The sequence below is a fragment of the Oryzias latipes genome, chromosome 12, assembly GCF_002234675.1.
Source record: "Oryzias latipes chromosome 12, ASM223467v1".
In the NCBI taxonomy this organism is placed as follows: Eukaryota; Metazoa; Chordata; class Actinopteri; order Beloniformes; family Adrianichthyidae; genus Oryzias; species Oryzias latipes.
In genome coordinates, this window is record NC_019870.2 from 22,894,021 (window position 1) to 22,918,857 (window position 24,837).

Genomic DNA, 24,837 nt, shown 5'->3' on the forward strand with positions numbered 1-24,837 from the left:
ACAGTGCAGGCCACCTCAGAACCAACGACAAAAGTAAACAAACAGCCACACATACCCACACTGTATCAGTATAAGTGTGTCGATCATAAATGTGCCAAGCTTGTAATCCTTTGAAAAATGTAACTGATATTTCTTTTTTGTTGAACCTTAGGGGGGAAGACAGTAACCTGATAAAACAGTCCATACTCGTGCAAGGCGTCACTATTATCCAAGTTGGTATAAGCTTTGGAATACTATACAAATGACCCAACTGTTCTTATCTGTGAGTATTACCTTTGCAAAGTGAGCAATGAATATATCATTTTGTTTTGTAGTGTTCCTGCACCCAGTTTCACTGAAGCTGTTTTGAATAGCAGATAGTAGATCAGATTCAAATGTTATCAAAACAGACATGTTGTGACATATGTTTTTATGATCTGGGATCTTCTGGAGAAAAAAAAAAAAAAAGGTTGGACTTAGGGCAGAATTTGGCCAGCCAACCCACGAGGAATAAGTAGAATATCGGGGCAAGTCTGTGTGGAAATCATGCTATCATCACATCGGTTCAACTATCCATATATATATAGACTATTTTGATCTATTTCATACGGTTTTTGTTGAAGTTCTTCTCACAGGACCTTCTGCATTTGCTTGGCTTAGGCCTGGCACAAGTCTGTCTATTTGACCATCTTTCTGTACATCCACCCTTGTGTTTTATTGTCTTTTATTTTATTTAGATAGATTTTTTGTCTGTTTTGTGTGGGTTTTTTTGTAAATTTTATTTGTTATTATATGATATTCTTAAATATATAATATTTCTTGATATACATACATTTATACATACATCTTTCTGGGGGGGACAGTAACTCCGTTTAGGGGGGGCATTAACCCCCTTCCCCCGTCCATACCTATGTCCGGGCTTGGATGGACTCATCTTAGATAAGAGGGGAGGCAGTTAAAAAGTCTATCTGTTAAGCTAATAGCGCAGCTGTAACACGTGTGACCAGGTTAAAACAACAGAAGATAAAAAGAAGGAAGGAGTTGAAGGGATTTTTTGGCGAGAAGCTGCGCATTTCTGTGAATGTGTTTGGATTTCTGAAGTTCTCAGCGAGCCTCACATCTGTGTTTGTCGTGTCGCTGCGGGCCTGTGCGCGTTGGTGGGAGTACCCCCTGCGCAGGTCCCCTTCGCTGTGCACTTCCAGCAGTTGGAGTTGTTCTACACCCGAGAGAGGGGGAGGCAGCAGAGGAGTGAGCGCAGCAGCTGAGTGAGCAAACACAAGTAGAAACATTAGGTTATCTTCTGACACTATCAGCCATCGACCTGTCACTTTTATCGCTCCGTGAAGCTCCAGAGCGGTAGCGGCGGCGGCTCCTTGGTCTGGTTTGTTCTGCTCGAGCAGTGAGACAAACTCCCGAACGCGGTCGTCTCAGCTGGCATGAGCTAACCTACGAGTCCGACATGGAAACCAAACCGTTCCTGTCATTGGGTAAGTTACTTTGTTTCTTACAGACCTACTTAATGCCGAAGAAAAGACAGCGAGAAACGTGCTGGGGCTCAGGGTTTTCGCTTCGTGGTTTCTTTCTTTCTTTTTTTCTTGACAGCGCGTGGAGCGACTTGCCAAACCCCATCAACACGTTTGTTGCTGCCGCTGCTGCTTTGTGTAATTTGCCCTCTCTTTAACTTCTAATTTATCCCTTTATCGAAACGGACAGATGTGCGGGTCTCGTGCTTTTTAATTGAGCTGGTGACATTTCACTTCGACGCGGAGTGACAGCGCTCGCGGCGTGGCGCGCGCGCACCTCGCGGCTCGTTTAACTTTTACACTTTGGTTAAGTGTTGAGAGATTTTGTGTTTTAATGCTAAAAAAACAAAACAAAAAAACCTCGAAGCTAAACTTAATTTTCTTGTGCCTGTTTATACCAACCGAACTTCTAAGAACAAAGGGAGATTAACTTTACATCGTGACTTTAAAATGTTTCCTCTTGAGGATATGTGATTTTTTTACATTAAACATACAACAAAATTACAAGCCTTTTTTATTTGATATCATTTTTGTTATTGATAATTTTAACTTCATTTCTTTTTTATTTATTATTTGCTTACTTGGCATATAATAATTTGTCAATATTGCACAAACTTGTAAATTGCACCCAAAAGTGACCTCATGCGTTGTTGCTTGACTTAAAGTCTGCTGTTGGGGATAATCTCACTTCAGTTGCTGACAGGTGACCTATGGTCATTGCGCAAGACTTTCATTTTTGATTTTCTTTTTACATTTAAATATATTAATGAATTAATCTTAAGGAAACCCACTGTTTTGTTGAAGCTGAACCTGCAAGAAGGGGGGATTTCAATTGTCAAATTGGAGATTTTTAGCATGCTTTTTGATTTTTCTGAGTTACAAAATTCTTTTTTATTAGATATGTATTACTTCTTATAACTCATTTCTGGGATTAATTCTGAAATCTAGTCTTGTTGAAGTTAAAAGCAGTTTAAATACACTAAAGCACTTCAAACTGTAAATCATTAATGCTGACTGCTACTGTAAGTTTGTGAACAGAGCAGACCCTTGTCCTCCGCAGCAGAGACAAGCGCAGGGCTGTAGGTTTCCCCCCGCCTTATTGTGTCTGCGGCTCTTTCATGGAGGCGTCATGTTACACCTCGACACATATCATCAGCTGCATGAACACACCGAGGAGATTCACAGGGACTTCTGAGACTCGGGGTGGCTGTCTTAGGTTACAGGCGCTGCTCGCTGACTCAGTCCCACAACACCCTTTATGTGGCTTCACAGAAATACACTCAACCACCTGCACTGCACACACTGACAGGCTGTTGTTACAGGTGCAACACATTGTATTTCAGACTGCGCACATTAGGGGTGTATCAACTTAATCGATGAATCAATCCTACGATCCAACCAGATCAATCTTTTTGAAGGAAGTCGTTAGTTGTATCGACCTTTACCCTCATACTGTAATTTTTAAAGACAAAAATCGATTATATCGATATTGGAAAATACCATTTCGATTGAGACATGGTAGGTTTATTTTACTACAACGTAAAAACGACCGAATGCATCAGAGCAGACAATGCACACGTGATGGCAGCAAAAACTTGTCAAGCCATCGTTACAGTCCAATGTGTGGAAACACTTTGAATTTAGCAAAGACATGTGACATAACATTGTGGTTTAATGCTCTAATAATGTTCCCTTTGGACTATTTTAATGTGGTAAAACAGCAGTGGGCTCAACTTAATTAAATTAAACTGTGAATGGATTTGACATTGATTCTTGTTTACTTGATTGTTTGTACACATATTTAATTTACACTTGATTATCTTGCATGTAATATAAGGAATCTAGAAAACTTCACCTGGACTGTTCAGTACCCGTATTTATCTCAGAGTCCTACTGGTTGAAGTTCTGACGGAAAATGTTCTGGATTGATTTCAGATCAGTGAATTGGACTGTTTAAAATGAACCAGTATCGACTATGAATTGAAACTGCAACAACAAATTACGATATAGATCAAATTGTTTTTAAAATGAATTTTTACACCCCTAATATTTAAACTTGTACCCTTAAAGGACAGTTTGAGTGGCAGGCTCTAATTGGTTGTTTTAAGGGCGCAGCCATGCGTGAAGACCTTGAATTTATTGATTACTGCTTACTCAGTGTCATTTCCTAATGTGGCGTTGCATTAGGAATTCTGACATGGATCTGTTTGAGATGACATTACAACTATAGACCGCGTGCTGGCTTTGATGACGACACCTCCCATCCAGCACCGCTGGCTCAGGACTGTGTACTGCCTGCCTGATGCCATCATCGAGCACCCCCCCCCCTTTCATATCGGACATTAAGGCATGAAGACCAGAGGAATGACACTGAAAGGAGAATGTGTCCTTTAGTCACAGCATTATGGGGAGGATCATGACAGTTTGTCAGTGAAATGAACAGTGTGAAAGGAAGAAGGATGGCTTAACACAGATGAGCCAGGCAGCTATTTTCAAGCCGTTTGCTCTTTTGATATTGATTTTCCGTAAGAATGATTATTTTGTGGCAAATTTAACACCATAAAGATAGCCTCTTCTTGAAGAAATTCTAACATGTAGATGTTGTGCATTTTTAGTTTTCATTACTTTCATCGATTTTTATTTTCTTTATGGGAGCCCGGATGATATAGAGGGGTTTTAAACTGTAAAACTAAATGTATTTAGAATGGAAAGAAATATTCAAATAAATGAGGGAGCATTGGTGTCATAGTGCAGCCTGAAAATTATGAGCATCCAAGTAAATGTAATGTTTCAGATAAGTCTCCAGCTAATTCACGTAAGGGTTTTCAATAGAAATTTTGGCTGATGGTGATTTCAACTTTTTTGAACCACTGTATCTTTGATGAACTAATTGCAACCACATTTTTCTCAAAACAGATACTTTAATGTTCCCCACGTGACAAGACGTGACAAGTCAGGCATTTTTTCTTTTGTTTGGAAACTTTGTTTTTACACTTTGATATTCGATCAGGAAAAAGCAACCAATGCAAGTGAATGCTTAAAATACAGAAAAAACATGTCCAACTGGGTTTGCAGCAGAAAATGTGTTGCCTTGTTTGTGACACCTGTTAGACATCAGAACAGTTCAGAGCAGGCTTTATACAAACAACAAGCCCCTCGTACATCATTTACTTGAACAGAGAAGAATAGATTCACATAATTAACAGCAATTCTCAGGATATACGATCAATTATTTAAATAAAATAAGGATTTTGTGCAACCAAAGATATTGCTGTGAAGGAAGAGAAGAAGGTACAATATTTTCTTCTTTCTGTTTTTGCCTCTTATTTAGACAAAATCTAATCACAGATCTAAAAAAAAAACATATGTAAGACAGTAATAATCTAGTAATATAATAATAATAATACTAATAATAAATAATATGGTTTTATTTACACACAAAAAAATTGGAAACATCTCTAAGAAAGAAGTGGAAGATTATTAGTTGCTGTATATGTCAACGTGAACCTTAGACATTTCTGAAAAGCAGATAAAGATGCTTCTGAAGCAACAATAAAATTAAAGAACAGACAGGAGGGGTGAAGGTTTGTAGCTTGTTTCAAAAGTATTTATCTAAGTTTTGTCGTTGCAATTATTTGGAAGAACCATCATTATTCGAAATGTTTTTCACTCAGTGCATTCAGAGGACAACCTTGTTTTTCTGAACTGTACAATTTTTGTTGTTGTTTGTCAGGTCCTTGACAAAAATGTGCTGTGTTGGAAATTGTCAATTCCTTTTTTTGTCACATAAATTTCTTACTTTTTGAATATTTGCAAATTTTATTTTATGTGTTCCTAAACGTACAGAAGCATAATTTACTGTAAGCATGTCCAAAGTCCGTCCCGCGTTGAAATTGATACCAGCTCTGAAGGCATCTCTGATGAAGTAAATATTAAGCAGCCCCCAGCACTCTCTAAGAACTTCGATTTCTTGATTGTGATTGGCTAAATTACATAAGAAGCTGTTGTAAACCGGTAGCAACAACCTGTAGCTCCTTGACCTTTAGAGTCTTAAGGGCATAACAAGAGGAACAGTTTTATATATTTATGTTATGAAAACCACAGTGGTTTTGTAGTTATAAATTGGATAACTGTTTGAGTTATTTTCCTGTTCATATGATTTATATTTAGAAGTTTACAGTGAACATTTAACGGTGAATAACATGCAACATTTCATATGAACCCAGATTTAATGGTGATGACATTTTTCTAGAAAGACCTTTTCTGTATTTCATTTCTGGTCCTCAATTATTAAATTCACAGTGATTTGCTAAAAAAAATGTAATAATAGATTTTTATGTTCTATATGAAGAAACAAAAAGTACCCCATTGCAAAAAGAATTTCATTAATTTGTTCATCTGCATTTAATTCTATATAGGGTTCAAAGATTGCTGGCTGATTGGTTGGCCCTCGCATTCACCACCCTCTTTGCAAAATGTTTGGACACCCCTGTTTTTTAGACAAATGACTATTTCCACATACATTTTCAGTTTTGGAGCAAAGGCTATTCAGAAACATTTGTAACAACATAATGGTTAGGCAAAGGTTTGACCATGACTTCATGGCTTCGTGTAGCAGTCCTGTGATCCCTTCCTCTCACATGGTCACTCACATGCACAGAAGGAAATATCCATGAGGGAACGACAAAGCTCTTTAAAAAAAATATATATATATATATATATATTTTAACTTTTAAGGGATGAATCACAGTTCAGCTCATTCAGAAGTGCCTGATTGTGCTTTCTCTTTCTCAAATAGAGACTTCAGCTTTGTTTCATTTTTTTGTGAGAATCTACGATCAACCATTGGTCAGAAAACAATCAAGTTCATGGCCTTTGATAAGACAGTGAGCGCCGTAGTTATGTGTGTGTGTGTGTGTGTGTGTGTTGCTGACAGGAGACGATTAAGGGCTACATTCCTGCTCTGGCAGTAACCCAGGAACAAAGGTGATACAGGGAGGTGTGTGTGGTTGTGGGTTTGGGGAATTACACTGCCAAGAGCATTTGGCCAAGTTTGCCTTTTTTACGGCCGTCCAGTTTTTTGTTCCTAATGCGATCCTTTTGCCCCCCACCCCTTTTGGAGAAAAAAAGCCAGCAGCTGTCATTTTTATTGGAGGAGTTTTATAGGGAGACTTAATGGCTTAAAGTGACAGCTCTGTCTCTCCTTCTCTTTTTCATCCCCTCTCAGTCTCACCCATGACGCCTTTAACTTTAGCAAATCAAAGAGAATCTGCTCACTCCTATCTGCACCCCCCTTGACTTTCCCACCCCTCACCCATGCCATCACACAAACCCCGTGAGTGGGCAAATGTATGCTCGCTTATGAACACAGCTGTAAAGCAGAGTATTCCTCACTTCACAGAGAATTTGAGCTGATCAGTACAGGGTGTTAATTGCGCTTCAGGCTTCAGCATCAGATGAAATGATGTGTGTTTCTGCCTGTCATGCACCCCCCCCCCCCCCCCCCCCCCCCCCCCCACACACACACACACTGCAGTCCCTGCTTGTTTATGTTCTAAACAGCATGAATCACGAAAAGGCTGGAAGGCTTTCTAATGCACGGATCTAGGAAGGACTCAAACGCTTGTTAATTATTTGTGTTTGGAGCTGCTCCTTCAAGCGCAGAGGTCTTTATTGATAATGACCGCTCTGAACTTTGCACCTCAAACCTTGACCCTTGCTCCCCATATGCTTGATCATTTAGAAAATTTGCTGTTGACATTCTGTCCATTTAAAGACCCACTCCAAAGAAAATCCTGTTTTTAAAATGATTTTGTGGCTATTTTTCTGATGATGGAGGATATATAAGAACGTTAAGCTCAAATGGCATTCCTGAGTATGTCTTTATTCAGATCATTGGGAATCAGAAGGAGACGAAAAAAATGCCTTTGGAAAAAGATTGCATTTGTAGCTTGGAAAACACGCTGGTAGGGCCTCAAGCGGATGCATCCATTTGTACTGACTTATGCCCACTATGCCCATGTTTTCCATGTCTGACCTCAAAACTATATGGCTAGATAGTTCAAATATTGCTCGCCGGTTTTATTGCATTGGTAATGTTAGGTTGGGGGTGTGAGGGGCTGTAAGCTAGCGGGAGAAGAAAGGTAACTGAGAATTCTTTTTTACAGTAAAGCAGTGAAGAAAAGACCATTGTAAACACTTTAAGAATAGCTCAAAAGATGATTGGAGTGGAAATTTAGACCTTTATTTAAAACACTATACCTTTCTTTTCCATTTTTCTGATGTAATTTCAGTCTTTTATAATGGATATTTTTCTCATTTTATTATGTTTTTTTTCTTTTCTTTTTTACTATCTATGGGTTGTTGTGACTAATCTGTCTAAGCTTTTGATGTATCAGTAAAAAGGGACCTTTATGGTTTTTATTGGTAATTTTTAATATTGAAGAATTTTTTAATTTATTAATATTTATATATTTTTATATATTTTATATTTATTTAAAGCTGAATTTTTATTTTAAAATTAAATATATAAAGCTAAAAAATAATTTGCTTCAATTTTATTGACCACATTGATTTAGCTAATTTTCTTTCAGGTTTGTCATCAAAGTGGTTAAAAGTACCTTTGGTTTTCGGGGTTTATTGCAGCCCCTTTGAGAGCCTGACTGGCTTTTTTTTTCTGGTGGGTTTTATTCAGGGAGCGTACAGCCACTCTTTTGAAGTGGAAACGTGGTCTCAGTGGGGATTTGGCCAGATCACACTCATAATTCGCATTGAGAGGAAGGTCAGTTTGCCCTACCAGAGCCAGAACTCTCTTTTCTGTTGTGTGTGTGCAACACAGAATAAGCAGAGGAAAGGCTGAAAAAATCAATGCACACTGAGAGAAAAAACTCGAAGGACACCTGGAGTGTTCGTCCTTATGAGAAGACGCTACTTTCACTCAATCTGATTGCTAAAGCTAAATTGACTCTCTTTAGAAAGTAAAATTTAAACATTAATGTCTGTTAGTTTTTGCTAAAAACTAGACAGATGGTTGTTTGTAAGTAGATGATGCACTTTTCATGTTTGTTGATCATGCATTTTTCATTTTAGTTTGTTGTAAAGTAAAAGACTTTCCAGATCAAGATGTATACCAAACATTTGTCTCTTAAAAGTCCCACTCGGATCACATTTTGAGCTATTGTTAAAGTGTTCCCAGTGGTATTTTAAATTATAATGATGCCATTTTTAGCCAAAATAAAAAAAACCTGTCCTTCTCTTGGACAAACAAAAATGGCGAGTTATTTTGGAGCTATCCTGCTGTACATCTTTGAGCAAGATGCCAGCTTGAGTGAAGAAAACAAAGACGTACATGGATTTACTCGTCTACAAGTGGTTGGATCAGAACAGGGCAGAGCAGGGAGCTTGTGGCCCTCTGACTGTGGCTTCTACGGCAAACCTACAAGCTTTATAAACAGCATTTTTTTCGTCTGTTCCTGATTCACTACAATTTCAATAAAGTAACACTCAGAAATGCAAAGCTTCATTTTTCTTCATTTATGTCCTCCATCATCAGAGAAATGCTACAAGAACATGTTAAAAACACCAAAAAAAAACATTTTAATTGAAGTGGGCATTTGAAGTTGGTAGAAAACTAGGCTTTTTGGCAATTACATGTTTATTAATTAAGTCATTCTCCTTCACAGCATTGTATTTTCTGAGGCTTTAAAGATTTGTATTTAGACTAAGTATAATTGGCCCCAGATGTAAACATTGTTTTTTATTTTAGTTATGTTGGCAATATAAAACAAGAAAAGCAAGGTTTTTGTTTACTTCATTAACTTAATTTCTGATATGTTAGATGAGACTTGGCATCCCTTAGCATGTAATAAAAGTTTTATGTAATAATAGTTTCTACTGTGTAAATAGTCCGGAACTTAAACCAGGATCAAAAGCTGGAATGATGTGTTTGATATTTCTGTGCTCCTCTGAGAAAGACAAATAATCAATTTTAAAGGGTCATCAGACAGCTTGGACGAAACTGTACTTTCAGGTGTGTAAACAAAACCTGTTATTTTTTAGTGTGCGCACATTCACAAACAGCAGGAAAATCTGAGGTGACTAAGACTTGAGGTTACAAGCAGTTAAGGGAGTCCCTGTCTTCTCCCCACCCTCCTTTCTACTCACCACTTCTGCTGTTACCATCGTCTGTCACCTTTCCAGATGCTGTAGGCGCTGGGTGGGGGAGTGGGTCCTTCACGCACTGCTGGGCGCCGAGCCACAAGAAATCCCACAGCATGCACAACACCTTAGTTATTTTTGTGTGTGTGACTGGATGAAAGTAATGTAAGGAAAACAGCAATTGTGACAATGAAAGCTGATGGTTATTTGTTGAAAATTACATTTTAGATAAAAGTCCAAATACGTGAAACATAAAGAGAGAAAAAAACTATTTTTTATCAGTTAATTTGAACCTAAAAAAATATATTTTTTTAAAATTACCTTGTTTGTGTGACAGCTTTCAGGTTTGATGGACTCCTAATGCAAGGACTAACAAAAGCATTTCAGTTTCAATTTAGTGAAGGCTCTGGACTATATTCCTTTACATTTTCTCTTTTTTATCTCTGCCAACAGTCTGATGAGTGGCCAACTCGCAACTTTTGTAGTTGGCAAGTACGTCACAGGTTTTATTATTAGCTCAATATAATACCTCCTAAAAGAATGTAAATGTATATTTTTAGGACTAAACGTATTACTAAGAGGGGAACTGGCTGAGACCGATTTCTACAGTTTTAAGAAACTTGGCATAGAGTCTGCTTTTATCACACTGTTAGGTTGGAGTTCCACTGTGACTGTGTTGTTAAGAAAATGAAATGAAATGATTGTGGCCATTAGGAATTAGGGTGTGCCACTGTAATGGTATTTTCTTGATCTGTGCAGCATCGTGTTTAGCAGGGGGTCACTAAGTGCTGAACTACAATCGGCAGGCGGAACTGGTGCTCTCGAAACTTCACGTACCGGTACATTGCTTACGTCCTTCTATTAAAAAACAATGCATTTCTTTAAAAACATTCCAAATTTGGCATAGCTGAAATTACATTGATGTTTCAGAACAAAAAAGTACAAGCATTTTTGGAGGGTCTGTATGCAAGCACTAGTAGAGAAATGTTAAAATATTTGTTAGACAATTACAACAGTTGCAGCTAAAAGCACTGCTAAACATAAATGTACTGTAGCTTACCAGTTTATTCCCCTTATTCCTAGTTATGTGAATATAAAAATATGTCTGAAACTAAGCTCAAATCCGATGGCGTTTTTTTGACGTTTGATTGAACAGTGGCCATCTGGGCCCATTTTGAGGTGAGATTGCGTGATGGTAATCCAGCGGCAGGCTGGTGGCAGTAAGCCGGGCGGCCACAGGGTGGTGGCGTCAAGATATTTGATTGATAGGACGGTCTCCACTGCCACCATGGCACTCCACGAGGCTGATGCCATGGGCGAGGGGCCCGGCGATGACTGTACAACAATCTTGCATTCCTCATCATGGCGTTGATAGCAACACAGCAACTCCAAGACCTGCGTGTTGACTTATTTCGGTTGATGCTCAGAAAAGTACAAAGAAGAAGACAGAACACAGGGCTTTTTTGGGAGGCATGTTGTCTAAAAATTTGTAAATTTGTGAACTGACAAGATAATAATGTGTACTCAAAATATGAGTTGTGAATGACCAGTGGTGTAGAATGACCCGCTTTTTATATACCCCTGGCTACCAGGCGGCGGGTGCCATTGGATATGGACGGCCGCCATCCATAGACATTACCCAATCAGAGCTGCTGCCGGGCGGCCGGTGATCCAGCTGCCTGTGGCCACCCGGCTGTCACCCGATTTCGCAAATGTGTCATCCCCGCCTGACTTACCGACCAAGCCAACAATTTTTTTTTTAAATAGGGCTTGGTCGGGATCTTGAGTGTATATGTAACTGTAGTATATAGCCATAAAGCCCTTATTTATCATAGATTACTTTCCTACTATTCAGTGAAGCATTTGCAGGGCTGCAAAATCAAGAGCTGTTTTCTTTGGCTGAATTGGTGTCTGTGCTTTTCCTGTGCTAAAGCCTTCTCAAATTTTTGATTTGTTTTTTTTTTTACATCTCTTATTTTGACTGAAGACGGTTAAAGCTGACAACTAGATGAAGCTCTTTTAGATTGTATAAGGACAAGCTGTCATAGCATGTAACACTTGGAAGATATCTGAAATTTTCAACATACTTTTTGCAGTGTGTGAAAAAAAATGAATACATTTTCTGAACCTGCTTAATCCCCTTTTGGGGTCACAGAGTTGCTGGGGCGTATTCCCGCTACTGTTTGGGAAAGGTAAAGTACACTCTGAACAGAACACTTAACTGTCACAGGACTACATAAGCCCACACACTCACACCAGGGGACAATTTAGAATCATAAATTAATGTGAAAACATTTGTACAAATTGAATTTTTTTTTTTATTCTTGTGAGATTGAGGGTTTACAAGATATGGAGACAAACAAAACTAAGACGTTTTTTTTTTGTTTTGTTTTTTTTACCAACTTGACAGGTTTGTTACAATATTTAGCAGCCTCCATTCTGTTCTATGACTTCTTTTTTTCTAAAGGGAATAGCAAAAAACTTGGTGAGCTTGATGCTGCCATTGATGTTACACATTTCTGTCTGCTTACACTGTTTTTAGTGAGCTGCACAAGGAGATGGACACTGGCAACTGCTGCCTGCAACAACAGCAGAAAGTCTCGTGATTTACAGTATAGAGAGGCACAGAACCTTGTAGTTTACAAATTTTCATAGGGGATCAATACATTGAAATCACACTCATATGTTTTTTTTTCTATTCATGTAGAAGACTTTTGTCAGATGCCTGAAGTTAATTAAAGCATTTTTAGAGCAATGTTTTGACATTTTATAAGGTTTCAAAGAAGTTCTAGCTTTCAAGATTATCTTTAGTTGGAATTTTCAGTATCTGTTTCACATTTGAGTGGCTTTTTTAGTGCTAAAAAATTACACGCAATGTTTAATACATTTCCTGTCTATTGTTTAGCAACACTTTGCAGGAAAGTCTAGTGGTACATGCTGTCTTTTTTACAATATATGTCTGACCAACAATGAACCAAGTGGAAACTGGTGGTTTTAAACTTGTTGCTCATTTTTTTCATTTTTTTTAGTAGTAATCTTTTATTGGAATTCAAAAAGAAATCTATTTAAGTTCAGATTGTCTGCTTTATCATAGTTAGCGTGATGTACCTGTTTGTCCATTAAATCAACACATACTGAGATCATTTGACTGGGCAGGTGTTGTGTGTTACAGGTAGTCTTCTCTAAAAAGTCTTGGAAGTAATAAAATGCACAGAGGCGCACAAGAACTCTTTAGATGAGAAGTCCTCATTAGGCAAGTCAGAGCAGAATTCACCAGTAACAACTTTATTAATGCTGCGCTGTAAAAATGTCAAACTCAGATGAAAGAAATGCATTTCCCTATTTGATTAAATGAACATGATCTCTGTAAGTGAACAAATAAATTCAATTTACATTTCCACCTTTTTGGATAGTGGAGTCTTTAGTTAGACACATTGTGCAAAAACATTTGTATTGCAACCTGTTGCAGACTTCAATCTTGAAGTCAGAACCTTTTCCATTTGAACAAAGACTTGCTGTCGCTGTGTTTGAACAGCGTTTGTTGTAATTTGAACTATTTTGTAATCAGGAAATGACTTAAAGAACTTAAAGCAAGTGTTGCTCGTCTAATAACAAGCTGTTGGTTTCACAGTATGTTGAGAGAAAAAGAGAAAGACACCAGAAAAAAAGATCCAACGTGAGATAGCAGAGTCTTTCTGTGGGTTTTTGTCTCCAGTTGTCGGAGGGCGATTAACTGTTTGTTGACGCCTGCAGGTCTAGCATGTTCATACATCCGCCCAGACTGTGGCCCCTTGGCCTCAGAGAGCACACACCTGTGTGTGCGTGAACACACACAGATGAGCACATGCACATGTACAGACCATGTATCCAGAAGTCTGGAGGGCCTTGTTACCCATGGTTAAAAGATCTGTTGTGACCGTCTGGTTTCAAGAATGTTTTTAACACTAGGGTGAAGAGTGTCAATAGTAAAAGGTGGAAGGGGCCATCTATCTGGAAAATCAACCCAAAGACCAAACTGTTACACATGGTTTGGCCACGTATAGGAGTTAAACAGAGGTAAAAAAAAAAAAAATTTGTTCATTTTGGTTCCTTTGGTTGACTTTCCTTGACCCAAAGCTTCCTGATGTATGTTTCATTATTTTTTTTAATTCAGGTTATAATAACATGAAAAGAAGTCAAGCAGCTTTGTGTACGTCTGTTTACAAACAGTAAACAGTTGTAGAAAATAATCCTAGACTGTAGTAAACTAGAAAACAAAATACATTTTGTCCTTTCTTAAAACAAAATCGAATTGACTGTGATCATTTTTAACCATAGAGGCTATGGGAAAACCCTCCTGAAACGCTACTACATAAAAAGAAAATAATTAACTTTGTCTTATAAAAGGATTATGTTTATGTTTAAAGTCACAGCTAAGAAAGCACATATGATTTGTTCTTTTTACACTTCTTATCTGGAGCATAAGCTGTGATTTTTAGGAGAAAAATTCTACGACCAGGTTTACCTGAAACTCAGAATTAGTCAGACATGCATGCGCTGGTCTTGTCGTTGTGATTGCTCTACTGCATACCAACGCGCTGACAGCGTGTTCAAGCGGTCCCAACAAGTTCAGGTTCACTTTTACGACCCAGGGAAAAGCTGCTCTTTTGTAACCTACATGTAAAATTGCTTTAACCTAATTTCTTTTCTATTCTTAACTTCAACATACAAACAATGTGAGCAAATTGACTTCAACATTTTATGGCTGTGGGCTAAATGTTTTTACTGACAGTTTATTTAATATGTTTAACCCTTGTGCTATCCTTGGCACCTTAACATTGGGAGTTGGGTCATCTAGACCCGCTGAACCTTTTTTCTTCAATGATTTGTGATCTTCACTGGTGTCCATGGATTGCATGAAATCTTTCCACCTTTATCCACCTTTGTCATGGTAGGGAGAACGCGTCAATGTAAGGGTGGGGTCATAGGATAGCACAAGGGTTAAAAGTATGATATGTTAGTGGGTATAATTTTCGCACCATAGGGGACACCAGATTATGAGGCGCACCATCAATAAATGGTCTATTTTTGAATTTATGTCATATAGGAAACACACTGAACTATAAGATGCATTAAATGAGACTAAAGAGTCTAAAGAGAGATAAGTCCGTCAGTTAGACAGACTTGATTAACTGAGTTCACAGTCACCCTGTAACACGCTACATGATTACAACGTTAGCGTTATTACAATGCGTGTATGATTCTAAGTAAGAAACATTCTGATATTGTTAAAACAAAAGTTATTGTAACAATGCTAACTCCTAACTTTGCTGGGAACTAACATATTTACAATAACGCTCGTAAAAAAACAAAAAAAACAAAGACATTTTCACAGAGTGCTGTGTATTTCTCAAAATCGCTTCAACATCAGTAAGCACAACCAGAATGAATCCATGTATAAGGTGCTTTGGATTAGAAGGTGCACTGTTGTTTTATTTGATCAAAATTAGGGCTAATAAGTGTGCTTTATACTGTACTGTAGTACAGAAAATACAGTACCTGTTTTTATGTGTTTTTATACCTGAGCTTCATTTGAACATCACTCATTAGATTAAGGATGGATACAGAGTAACTGACACTCTTTGGCACCTGAGAATGATTCAAATGACTTCCTGTCATTTGAACACACTGATTTCACAACCTGTGGTGGTGTGTAGTGGAGCAGCTGAGAATCTGTCTGCTAAAGTTAAGGTCAGAGGTCATGGCTGGGTCACCCTCTTTGGGAGAGAAGTGGACGTGACAATATTTGTCTCGAGGTGAGGAGACGAGAAGAGTGACGGAATTAGGGGGAGAAAAATAAACTGCACTTGTGTGAGGTGGAGGGAAAGGAAGCCGGACGGAAATGTGTGCATGTTTTTTTCTTTTGTATTTTAAGGCTCTGTTTTAATCATGACATTTGTTTTCATTAGTGTTACTATTGTTAGCTGAAGAGTTAATTGTTAATCGATCCATATTGATAAAACAAGACAGCTAATCTTTCTCAGAGTCAAATACACAGTAGGGAATTCGAGTGAATGTTTATTACAGTATCCTAGTGGATGCAGGGGCGCCCTGGGGACTGTTAAAGCCTTCGCATAAAGGCACCATCCTGAAACACCGATGTGGACTGCTTAAAGGGAGGCGGAGTATGTAGGCAAAGGAGCGGAGTGAAAAGGAACTAACTGTGAGCAGAAGGAGGGGAAAAAACAGAGTGAGCACATCTGGATTGCCTCAGCAGAATTTTTGTGCAACATCTGGAAAAATTCCTTGGAATTAAAGAGCCCCCTCCTTTTATTTGACTTCTTTTTTCTCTTTCTCCTTCCCGCCCTTGCATTTTCTTTCTCTTTTTTTCCTGCATCTTCAAAGTCACCTTCCTTAAGCACAGCAGCCGTGTAAATGCTGTGAAAGAAATGCACGTTAAACCTTCGCAGACTTTATTGCAGGCCAAATTGGGCCCATGTGACTAGCTCCAGATTCTGCAGGGTGGAGATAATTAAGTACCACAGGAGTGAGAGGGCATCCAGAGCCAGACTTGGGTCCTGCCTGGCCAAACTCCACCTTCCTATAAAAAAAAAAAAAAGATGCATACTGTACATAAAAGAGGCTCTTTGTTTTTGCTTGCAGCAGAAAAAAAAAAAAACAGCACATCACCATGTGCATGTTGTTGCCTTTACCTGCTTTACAGTAGATTAGACATGCACAGCAAGACGTCCATGTGCAAGCAGATCACAAGAGTGTTTCTCTTCCCTCTCATCTGTGGCCAAGCAAGCTTGTGTTCATCAGTGATTAAGATTCAGAGGGTCTACAAGTGCCTTCTGTCTTACCTGGGTGAAGCTCCTCGTGGGTCGCTGACAGGCTGGCGGCTTAGCAAGAGCAGAGCTGGAGAGCGCAGAGGTGTACATGCTAATGTGGCGACCGTGCTGATCAAAAGAGCTGCCTCGCAGTCTCCGTCTGATGGGCTCACTGATGTGGATGCCCCCCTGAGAGCTGGAGTGTTCGAGAGCCGGACGGGGATCAGAGGAAAAAGAAAGGAGTATGAACCTAAAGGGGATGGGAAAGAAAGAAATGCCCTGACAGAGAAGGATAAATGACAGTGAATGGGAGTAACAGGAAGAGAAGGAGGGAGAAATTCAAGAAAGATTTATAAAAACACCACTTTCATTGAAGTGGGTCTTTAACTGAAATAACAAATGACAGAATATATTTAACTAAAGGGTTTGTTTCTAACATCTTTGGAAGTTGGCCTGAACATGAAAGGCAACTAAATACGAGCCGTAAAAATATTTGTAAAACAATGTTGTCAAGTGTTTTTGTGAGCTTTAGTAGCCTAAGCATCTTGTAGAGAGAAATACTTCTCACACTTTACATTGTACTTCTGTTTCAGGTGTTCAAACAAATCCTTTTTACTTCCACTCTTGGGGTATGTCCGAATTCCCACCCTAACACCTATATAGTGCACTATATAGTATGTTCGCCATTTTGTAGTGCTGTCCGAATCTACAAATCCCAAACCCAGTGCCCTAGAAATTTCCCCAAAGTCTCTGCGAAAAACCAGTGTACATCGATGCTCACTAGATTGGTGAATATAGACCACAATGCATTGCATTTGAACAATTTTTGCCAAAAAAAAAAGTATTTATACATGTTTTTTAATAAAATATCAACGTTTTTATCTTCAGAAGACAGTGGACTCAAATAATCATCCCAAAACGCTCATATTAATTTGATTTTTACTTTGTGAAATCGATGATGTCATATCCGCTGTTTAATAAAAAAAAGAAAAGTAGTGAGGATAGTGTCCAAATTGCTTTTAAAATTCACGGCACTACAGAACGCCGCACTATATCGTTTTTTAGTAGTTAGGGGCTAGGGTGGGAATTCAGACACAACTAGGTAGCAACTGTATTTGTCAGTGGAAAATGTCTACTATTTTCAGCTGTCAACCCCAGATGTAAAAGTAATTATTTACTGTTTATTAGAAAAATCACCTAGCTTGCCCTGGCTCCCTTTCTTATCTTGGTTATCTGCATGAGGTAACAAACACAGAGTCAGTTATCTCTTTCTGTATGAAGATACTGAGATAATTTTCCAGCTCATCCTGCTCTGCAGTTGGCCTACATCTTTCTGCCTGACTGAGCTGACAAGTTGCACTCCTTTCTAGGAATGCTGATGTTGATGATACAGTTGACTGCATGCGTTTGTAAGTGATGTTAGATTATGTAGACTCAGACCAGTCCGAGTTTCCGCTGTAACATGATTGATGGTGCCTGTGCAGCAAACCTCACACATTTTGGTCCTATGTGATTAAATGCACGCAGGAATCTCCTAATGTTTGCTGAGGTCATGCATTTTCGGAGATTTAAATCTACCGGATTTGCGCTCATGCTAGACTCACCTTTTCCTTCATGTCTTAAGTTAAATGTGTACAGGAGGGGGACTCTGTGGGGTCTGAGGGAATCACATCGCTTTAGGTTGTCTGTATGGTCATCCTTTCATTCTACTTTACTATTTGAAAGGAAGCCCCTCTTCTTGGCTTTAAGCTGCTTTGACCGTCTGTCTCTCTTGGTTAGTAATTGCATTTTGAAAGAAATAAAAAAATGTAACCCCTGAAGGCAAGTTTTATATTTTTGGCGCAGCGTCTTGCTTCACTGGCTCATCAAATCTTGCGGCATGTGCAGGTAGACGTGCGCTGATGTCATCCGTGGCATTTCAGAAGTCCTCAAAGGTTCCTGACCTTTTGACCCGAAAACTCTCTACATTATCAAAATAAACCGAATTCTATTGTTCTGTCTCTTAGAGCCAAATAGTAGGTTCCACTTTAAATCAATCTATAAAAGTAAGCAGAAGAGCTTTATTTTTGTTCCTATTTGAAATACTTTACTTAAGTTCAGAGTGATTGTTTATAGTGGAGGTAAGAAAATGGTCAACCTGAAAGGCAGTGACTGAACACAAAGTGAGGTGGAAATCCTGTGGAAACACAACAAATGTAGTGCCATGCAGTTACACAACAAAAATAGCTTTAGCTTCAAACAAAACAGGACTGTTGGCAGCCGAAGAATTTAAAAAAATTGCGATTTGGGGTTAAAATGTTTTTGTTAAAACTTTTTCTGCTAATAAAAGATAAAACAAACATTAAAAAAGTACCGTAATTTCCGGACTTTAAGTCGCTACTTTTGTCATGCGCTTACAGCCCTGCGGCTTATTCACTGCCGTGGCTAATTTGTGAATTTATTTGGCGGCCGCCTTGAACATACTTTTAGTCACGGATCATAGGTTGAATTCGTAATCCAACTTCAAGCAACAGGCCAATTATTTTTTAACACACCTCTAAGCAGCCAAACAGCATGGACCTCACTTCAGGTCTTAGACACTTCAGTCATGGTTCAACAAAAAGAAACACGCATGCCCAGCCGCATCCCAGAATCCTTTGGTGCCAATAGACCCAACGTGCACGTGATCGCCACTACAATATGATGCAGCTTTCAATTTAAAAGCAATCGTTAAAAGCAGCGTGAAAAAATCCACCATCACCAACAGGCTTTGAAAAGCCGGTCAGCAGGATGACTCATCATAACTGAGGGATGTAATGTTGATTATATGGTTACTGTTTGGAATTTTATGTATGATACCTCAATTGTCAATAAGTTAAAAAAAAACTAAACAAAACAAAACAAAAACATAACCAAGGAACTTGTGTACAGAAGTGAGGTGCATGCTGTTTGGCAGATGTGGGTATGTTCAAATACATGAGCTGACGCTATGGTGACTCCTCCCACAGTGAGGTCAAACGCTGCCTCCAGACTGGGAGTCAAGACATGCTTTGCTAGGCTGATTATGTTGTTTAATACATGCGGCGTTGTACACTGATGCGGCCTATGTATGTAAGAAGGACGCTTAATATGTGAAATTGATTGGGTGCGGCTTGTAATCGGGTGCGCTCTATAACCCGGAAATTACGGTAGATTATTATCTGCCATTAGTCGAAAACAAATTTGTGTGCACACTTTTATTATGAGTACCAAAGTTATAGTTAACCCTTTAACTTTGGAGCTTTAGCTAAAGTGTTAACGCAATTGACGTAAATCAGCTGATTCAGGCTGATCGGATGGTACAAAGCTACTTTTTCTCACGGGTCAAAATCAGCCGATTCATGCTGATTGCATGAACGGTGGAGGAGTTACAGTTGGCCAAATAGTGTGTGTTATGTAGATTTTGCTCTGCAACATCTCTGGTGTTAAAGGGTTAAACCTACATTCAACTTCAAATTGTAGGATTAATAAATTCATAATTTATTTTTAAAAGGTAAAATTAACTTTTTGAGGTAGATTAATTGTTAAAAAATGAATGATGAAATGATGAAAAAGAAGTGGCACTGAATAGAATCATGTAATACAAATTGATCAATACTATGACAATCATTGACTCTGTTGTTACTTTTGAAATTGTAAGGCAATAACTTTGTGCCTAGAGCAAATAGATATCATTTGATCAGCTACCCAGATATATTTTGTTAACAAAAAACAAAAAACCCCACCTTGGTTCTGGTGGAAGGTCGGCGTCAGTGTTTGGCTGCAGAGGCGCCATCAGGGTGTGAATGTGTGTGTGCATGGGTGACTCTGAATGTAAAGCACTTTGGGCCTTCGAGGAAGGTAGAAAAGTAGAAAAGTATACGCTTTACCATTTCTCTAAGCTGTAGTGACTGACCTGTTCAGATCTAAAATGTATCATAGCAGAAAAAAACCTATACTCGTTCAAAATCCTATAATTTATAGTTACGCACACTGTTTTCATCAGCAGGTTTTATAATTTATACAAATGTTTGCAAATCTTTATAGCGTATAACAATCTGTCAAGTTTCTATGCAGTTTGACAAAGTGGTGGTGAGCAGATGTACCTCTGATACATCGATTTAGGCTGAAAAATCAATTGTCTACTTTAATACAAAAACAAAATTATGCAAATTTTGTCTTCCCTCTAAAAGAACATGGCTGCACAGATCTAGTATGTAGTCGCATCTGAACAGCCAAGACATTAATTAAAAGAAACCTTTGACCAAAACACACAGCATCAAATACATGTGCGTTGCTTAACGTCAGATTGCCTTTTGTCCGACAAAATAGGTGACTAGCCTTTAAAGTCCCCCTCCAATGAAAATCACTGCTCAGATCAGCACCAATGGCCACGCCCTAGTAGATGAGATTTTGGAAACAATGGCTTCAAATAGACATGAAATGTGGGCTTTTAGGTTGGGGGATTTGGGGTAAAAACTTCATAATCATAATAAAAACACCCCAGGGAACGTTTATATAAAAGAATTGTCATAAGGGGACCAAACTTCTCTTTAATCAATAAGTTGCTGGTTCGAAACTAAATTAGATTATAGATTGCGTTAGAAGGTGTTTAAGTGTTCACCAAATCAATGTGGGACCAGGCGAAAGATGATCACTATTTAAGTAAATGCTTCATTACACAATTTATTAATTTTAAAAATAGTGTCAGATAAGTTTAGGGGTTTTTCAAGAAGATCTGTCCATTACTGCTCAACTGCCTGTTGAGTGTCCATAACACTCATAAAATGACTCATAAAATGTGGTTCAAAAAGCTTGTGGCCCAAAACGGCCAGATAGGGTCAGTCTGGGTCATCAGCTGCATTACATCACTACCACTGGCTCAGATCTGGTTAGAAATCTCTTCTTAGTGTTTCCTGTTGACACGAGGAGAGGAGCGACACGTTTAGTCCAGTGATGAAGTTTCGCTTCGCATATGCACTCTCACATATGCACCTCCTCTGTGCCTTTCCTGCTCTTTACTGATCTTTAACGTGAATGAATGGTTGGTATTTCAAATCCTGGGCTCGAGGAGATTGACTGAGCTTATGACTAGCTTAGCCTGCAGCCCTGTTTGATTGGCAGATAGTGTTTCCTCTTTGAATTCAACAGACTGGGTGGTGTAAGGCAGAGGTTAAGGGGCCACTGGTGGCATTTAGCTTCCCACGATATGTCACACTGCATTACAACATGCTAGTCTAACTAATGCACAAGATATTCTACTTGTACAAAGTTTGAGTTTTAGCAAGTGGGCATTGGTCAGTGGACTTCCCAAATGCCTTCAAGGAGTATTTTCCCTATGTTTTTGCCTTTACAAATAATTTAGCACAGTTTTCTACTCCTAATATTACTCCCATTTATTTCATATGTTTCCTTAAAATCTAGAAACGATAGTACACTGTTGCAGTCACTTAATAACGTTATCCCTTTGAGCAAAAAGATGTGACATCCCAACGTTTCACCATCCTCCGCATTTAGTCAGGAAAATGGGCAGTGTATGTTTCAGCCATTAGCCTGTCACAATGGAGCTGCCTAATGCTGGAACAGTGTCCCGTCCTGTTATGATCATTTTCATTCTATCAGAGGCTCCCCCTCATTGTTTCTGGTCTCGGGAGGGGAGAGCCCGCTCAAGTCTTTAAAGCTCTTGTTTTTGTTCATGCTAAAAAGCATCGCTCCCATCCAGCGGTCAGTAGCACATCGCAGTCGCTCTGCCGAGCATCAGACCCCATGGAAGAGAAACGATTTATGAAATGAGATCTACATTTGTTGTGTAAATGACCACATACTGTAGGATGTTTAATCCTGCCTGCGGTCCATCCCAGTCATGTGACTTGACCTAGTTTTGTTTCCCTCTTTGCCCGACTCTCTTCTCTTTCATTTCCCCTCTCTCAGTCTTTCACAGAACTCATAATGCTCTCCTTTTTAGTTTAACCTTGAGTTCTTGTCACCTCATCCTGTTTGATGATTTCTTTTTTTTTTCTCTGAATGACTTTTCCTGCATTGCTAAGATGCCAACAAAAAAGCCAATAGTCTATCTCAGCGTTTAGATCATTTTTGATGTTTGATTTATCTTTCTAAAATCAGAAAAAAAAGATTGATAGCAATATCGGGCCAGATATTATAGACATGATTTATGTTTATGACTTTTTTCCCATTGATCAAGTTGATGTTAGAAAACAGTTTTGAATTTATTGGGGATTAGTTTGTGAAGATGTTTATCAGTTTAGATGAAAAGTAAGATACTCTACCAGTCATAATAAATATGACTAAATAACTATGATTCCAAAACAAAAACCAATCAGGATTGTGGCCGGGTTAATTTGATGGTTATATCCTCCACAGAGAATGGGAAAATCGTCATGTATGTCATGCAGTCCTGTATTGACATAATTTTGCTTCCGTGATGTGAGCTTCGGAAGGTGCGCAGTCGCTGCAGCTACCTCAGTAAAACTCGAACTGTATGTGTATTTGTTGTATGTCTGATCTTGTTCGGGTTGCACTGGAACAATATCGTATGTCAGTGTAAAAGCTGTGCGTATGACAATAAAAGGATTCTGATTCTGAAGTACGGAAAGAATTTTGTGTGAACAGTGTTTCGCAATTATGCCTCAGTACACGCTCACCTAGACGGAAGTTCCCATTGCAGCCGACTTGGCACACCCACAAGTGGAATGTTCTGGTTGCCTCTTGGTATGGATGGCATGCATTCATTCCTGAACAGCACAGAGTAGGTCTCAGGCTGTGAAATAATACTGAAACTCATTATCAAGCCTCAGCTGCTTCACTGTTCTCACAATTTACATGCCAGCGCTCTGTTTATGCTTGCATTCTTATTAATATATGAGTGCAAATATAAATCAATCATAAAGCTTGAGTGTTAAAGCTTTTAATGTCAAACCTTGGAGCTGAGCACACTCTGTTCTTTAATTATTAACAGGGAATGACTGACACATCTCTCCTTATTTCTCTTATCTTAAATTGTAGTTTATTTGGGGCTTTTCGTCACCCCTTTTGTGACTCACCAATCACATTGTCATTGCATTTTTCCTGAGTGATGGTGGGGAAGAAGTACATTACAGAAGAAAGCCAGTCATTGTACAATCAGTTATAAACTGCAGAGGATTTTTAACATGAACCTAAAACATCATAACACTCCAGTATCATCAATGCCTATTAAAGACTCTTTGTTTTTATGACTGACCTTAAAAGACCTACAATGTCCAGCCTTTGAAGGTAAATCTTTATTTCAGTTATCATGAACAAAGTAATAAGTAATGCCCTTGTCACAACAGCCCTTACGGGCAAATATGTACGGAGCCTGCACAAGATTTTTAGATAGACGTCAACTCGAGAAGCAAAAATGTTTATGCAGATTTTTTCCTAGGGGCATGTTGCAGGTGACAGGTCATGGCGAACACTTAAACAAGAAGTATAGGTAAATTGGATGAAGTAAATAAGATGCAGGTCATCATACAGATTTGGCCTTTTTTAACCTCCCTGAAGCCTGCACACTGTGCAAGGGGTCCTTCAGTCCTGCAACTGATGCATGCGCTCCTTGGGTACCTGTTGCACGGTCCATGCTTGCAGCCTGACTTTTAGTAATGCAGAAATAGGACAATCAGATTGTAGTTTTTTTGGCATCCTACAGGCATCCTACAGACACTAATGTATCACCCTTGCGTGCAACCTTTGCGCGCGGTCAGTAAGGAGCCAGTGCGGGCATCTCACTAATAACTAGGGGCGGCCGTGGTGCAGCGGTAGGGTGGTCGACCCATGATCGTAAGATTGCAAGTTCGATTCCCGCCTTGCACGCCCATGAGTCGAAGTGTCCTTGGGCAAGACACTGAACCCCACCTTGCCTCTGGTGGTAGGCGGGCGCCTGTGTTTGGCAGCGGAGCCGCCACCAGCGTGTGAATGTGTGAGTGAGTGAATGTGTGTGTGACTGGGTGAATGGGTCTGTGACTGTAAAGCGCTTTGTCCTTGTATGAAGAAAGGCGCTATATAAGTATACACCATTTACCAACTAGACTTCAGCGAAAGGCCACCCTCCATGGGCCCAGATAACCCAAGAGTCTGCAGCACCCGTACGGGTCAATAGCTGGACAGGTTTATGTGACTGAGTCATTAGATATTTCATGGAATTTCAGAAGAGGAGTAATGATAAAACCATCGTTATCAAAAACCAATCTACCAACTTGTATGCTAAAATCTGTCATTTTTTAAATATATATTTAATAAAAAGTACAGGATTATTCTGTCTTTTTTGATCTTATACTTTAAACATTTTGATTACCAATGTCAGTTATGATTAAATGTTTTTTGTTTTGGTTTAT

At 38.9% G+C, this 24,837-nt stretch overlaps 1 protein-coding gene across 3 annotated transcripts in view; it reads left to right on the forward strand.

Annotated features, from left to right (window-relative positions):
• Positions 1-1,152: 1,152 nt before the first annotated feature.
• Positions 1,153-24,837, forward strand: part of rxra (retinoid X receptor alpha) — a 124,385-nt gene continuing 100,700 nt past the window's right edge. Inside the window, exons 1-2 of one of the 3 annotated variants that reach the window (XM_020707820.2) lie at positions 1,161-1,244; positions 1,326-1,466. In XM_020707820.2, coding sequence (XP_020563479.1) covers positions 1,439-1,466 — 28 coding nt within the window. In that variant the 5' untranslated portion in view covers positions 1,161-1,244; positions 1,326-1,438. Of the gene's footprint in view, positions 1,467-24,837 lie in introns of all 3 variants that reach the window. The other 2 variants (XM_011481988.3, XM_011481990.3) reach the window with 2 other exon arrangements.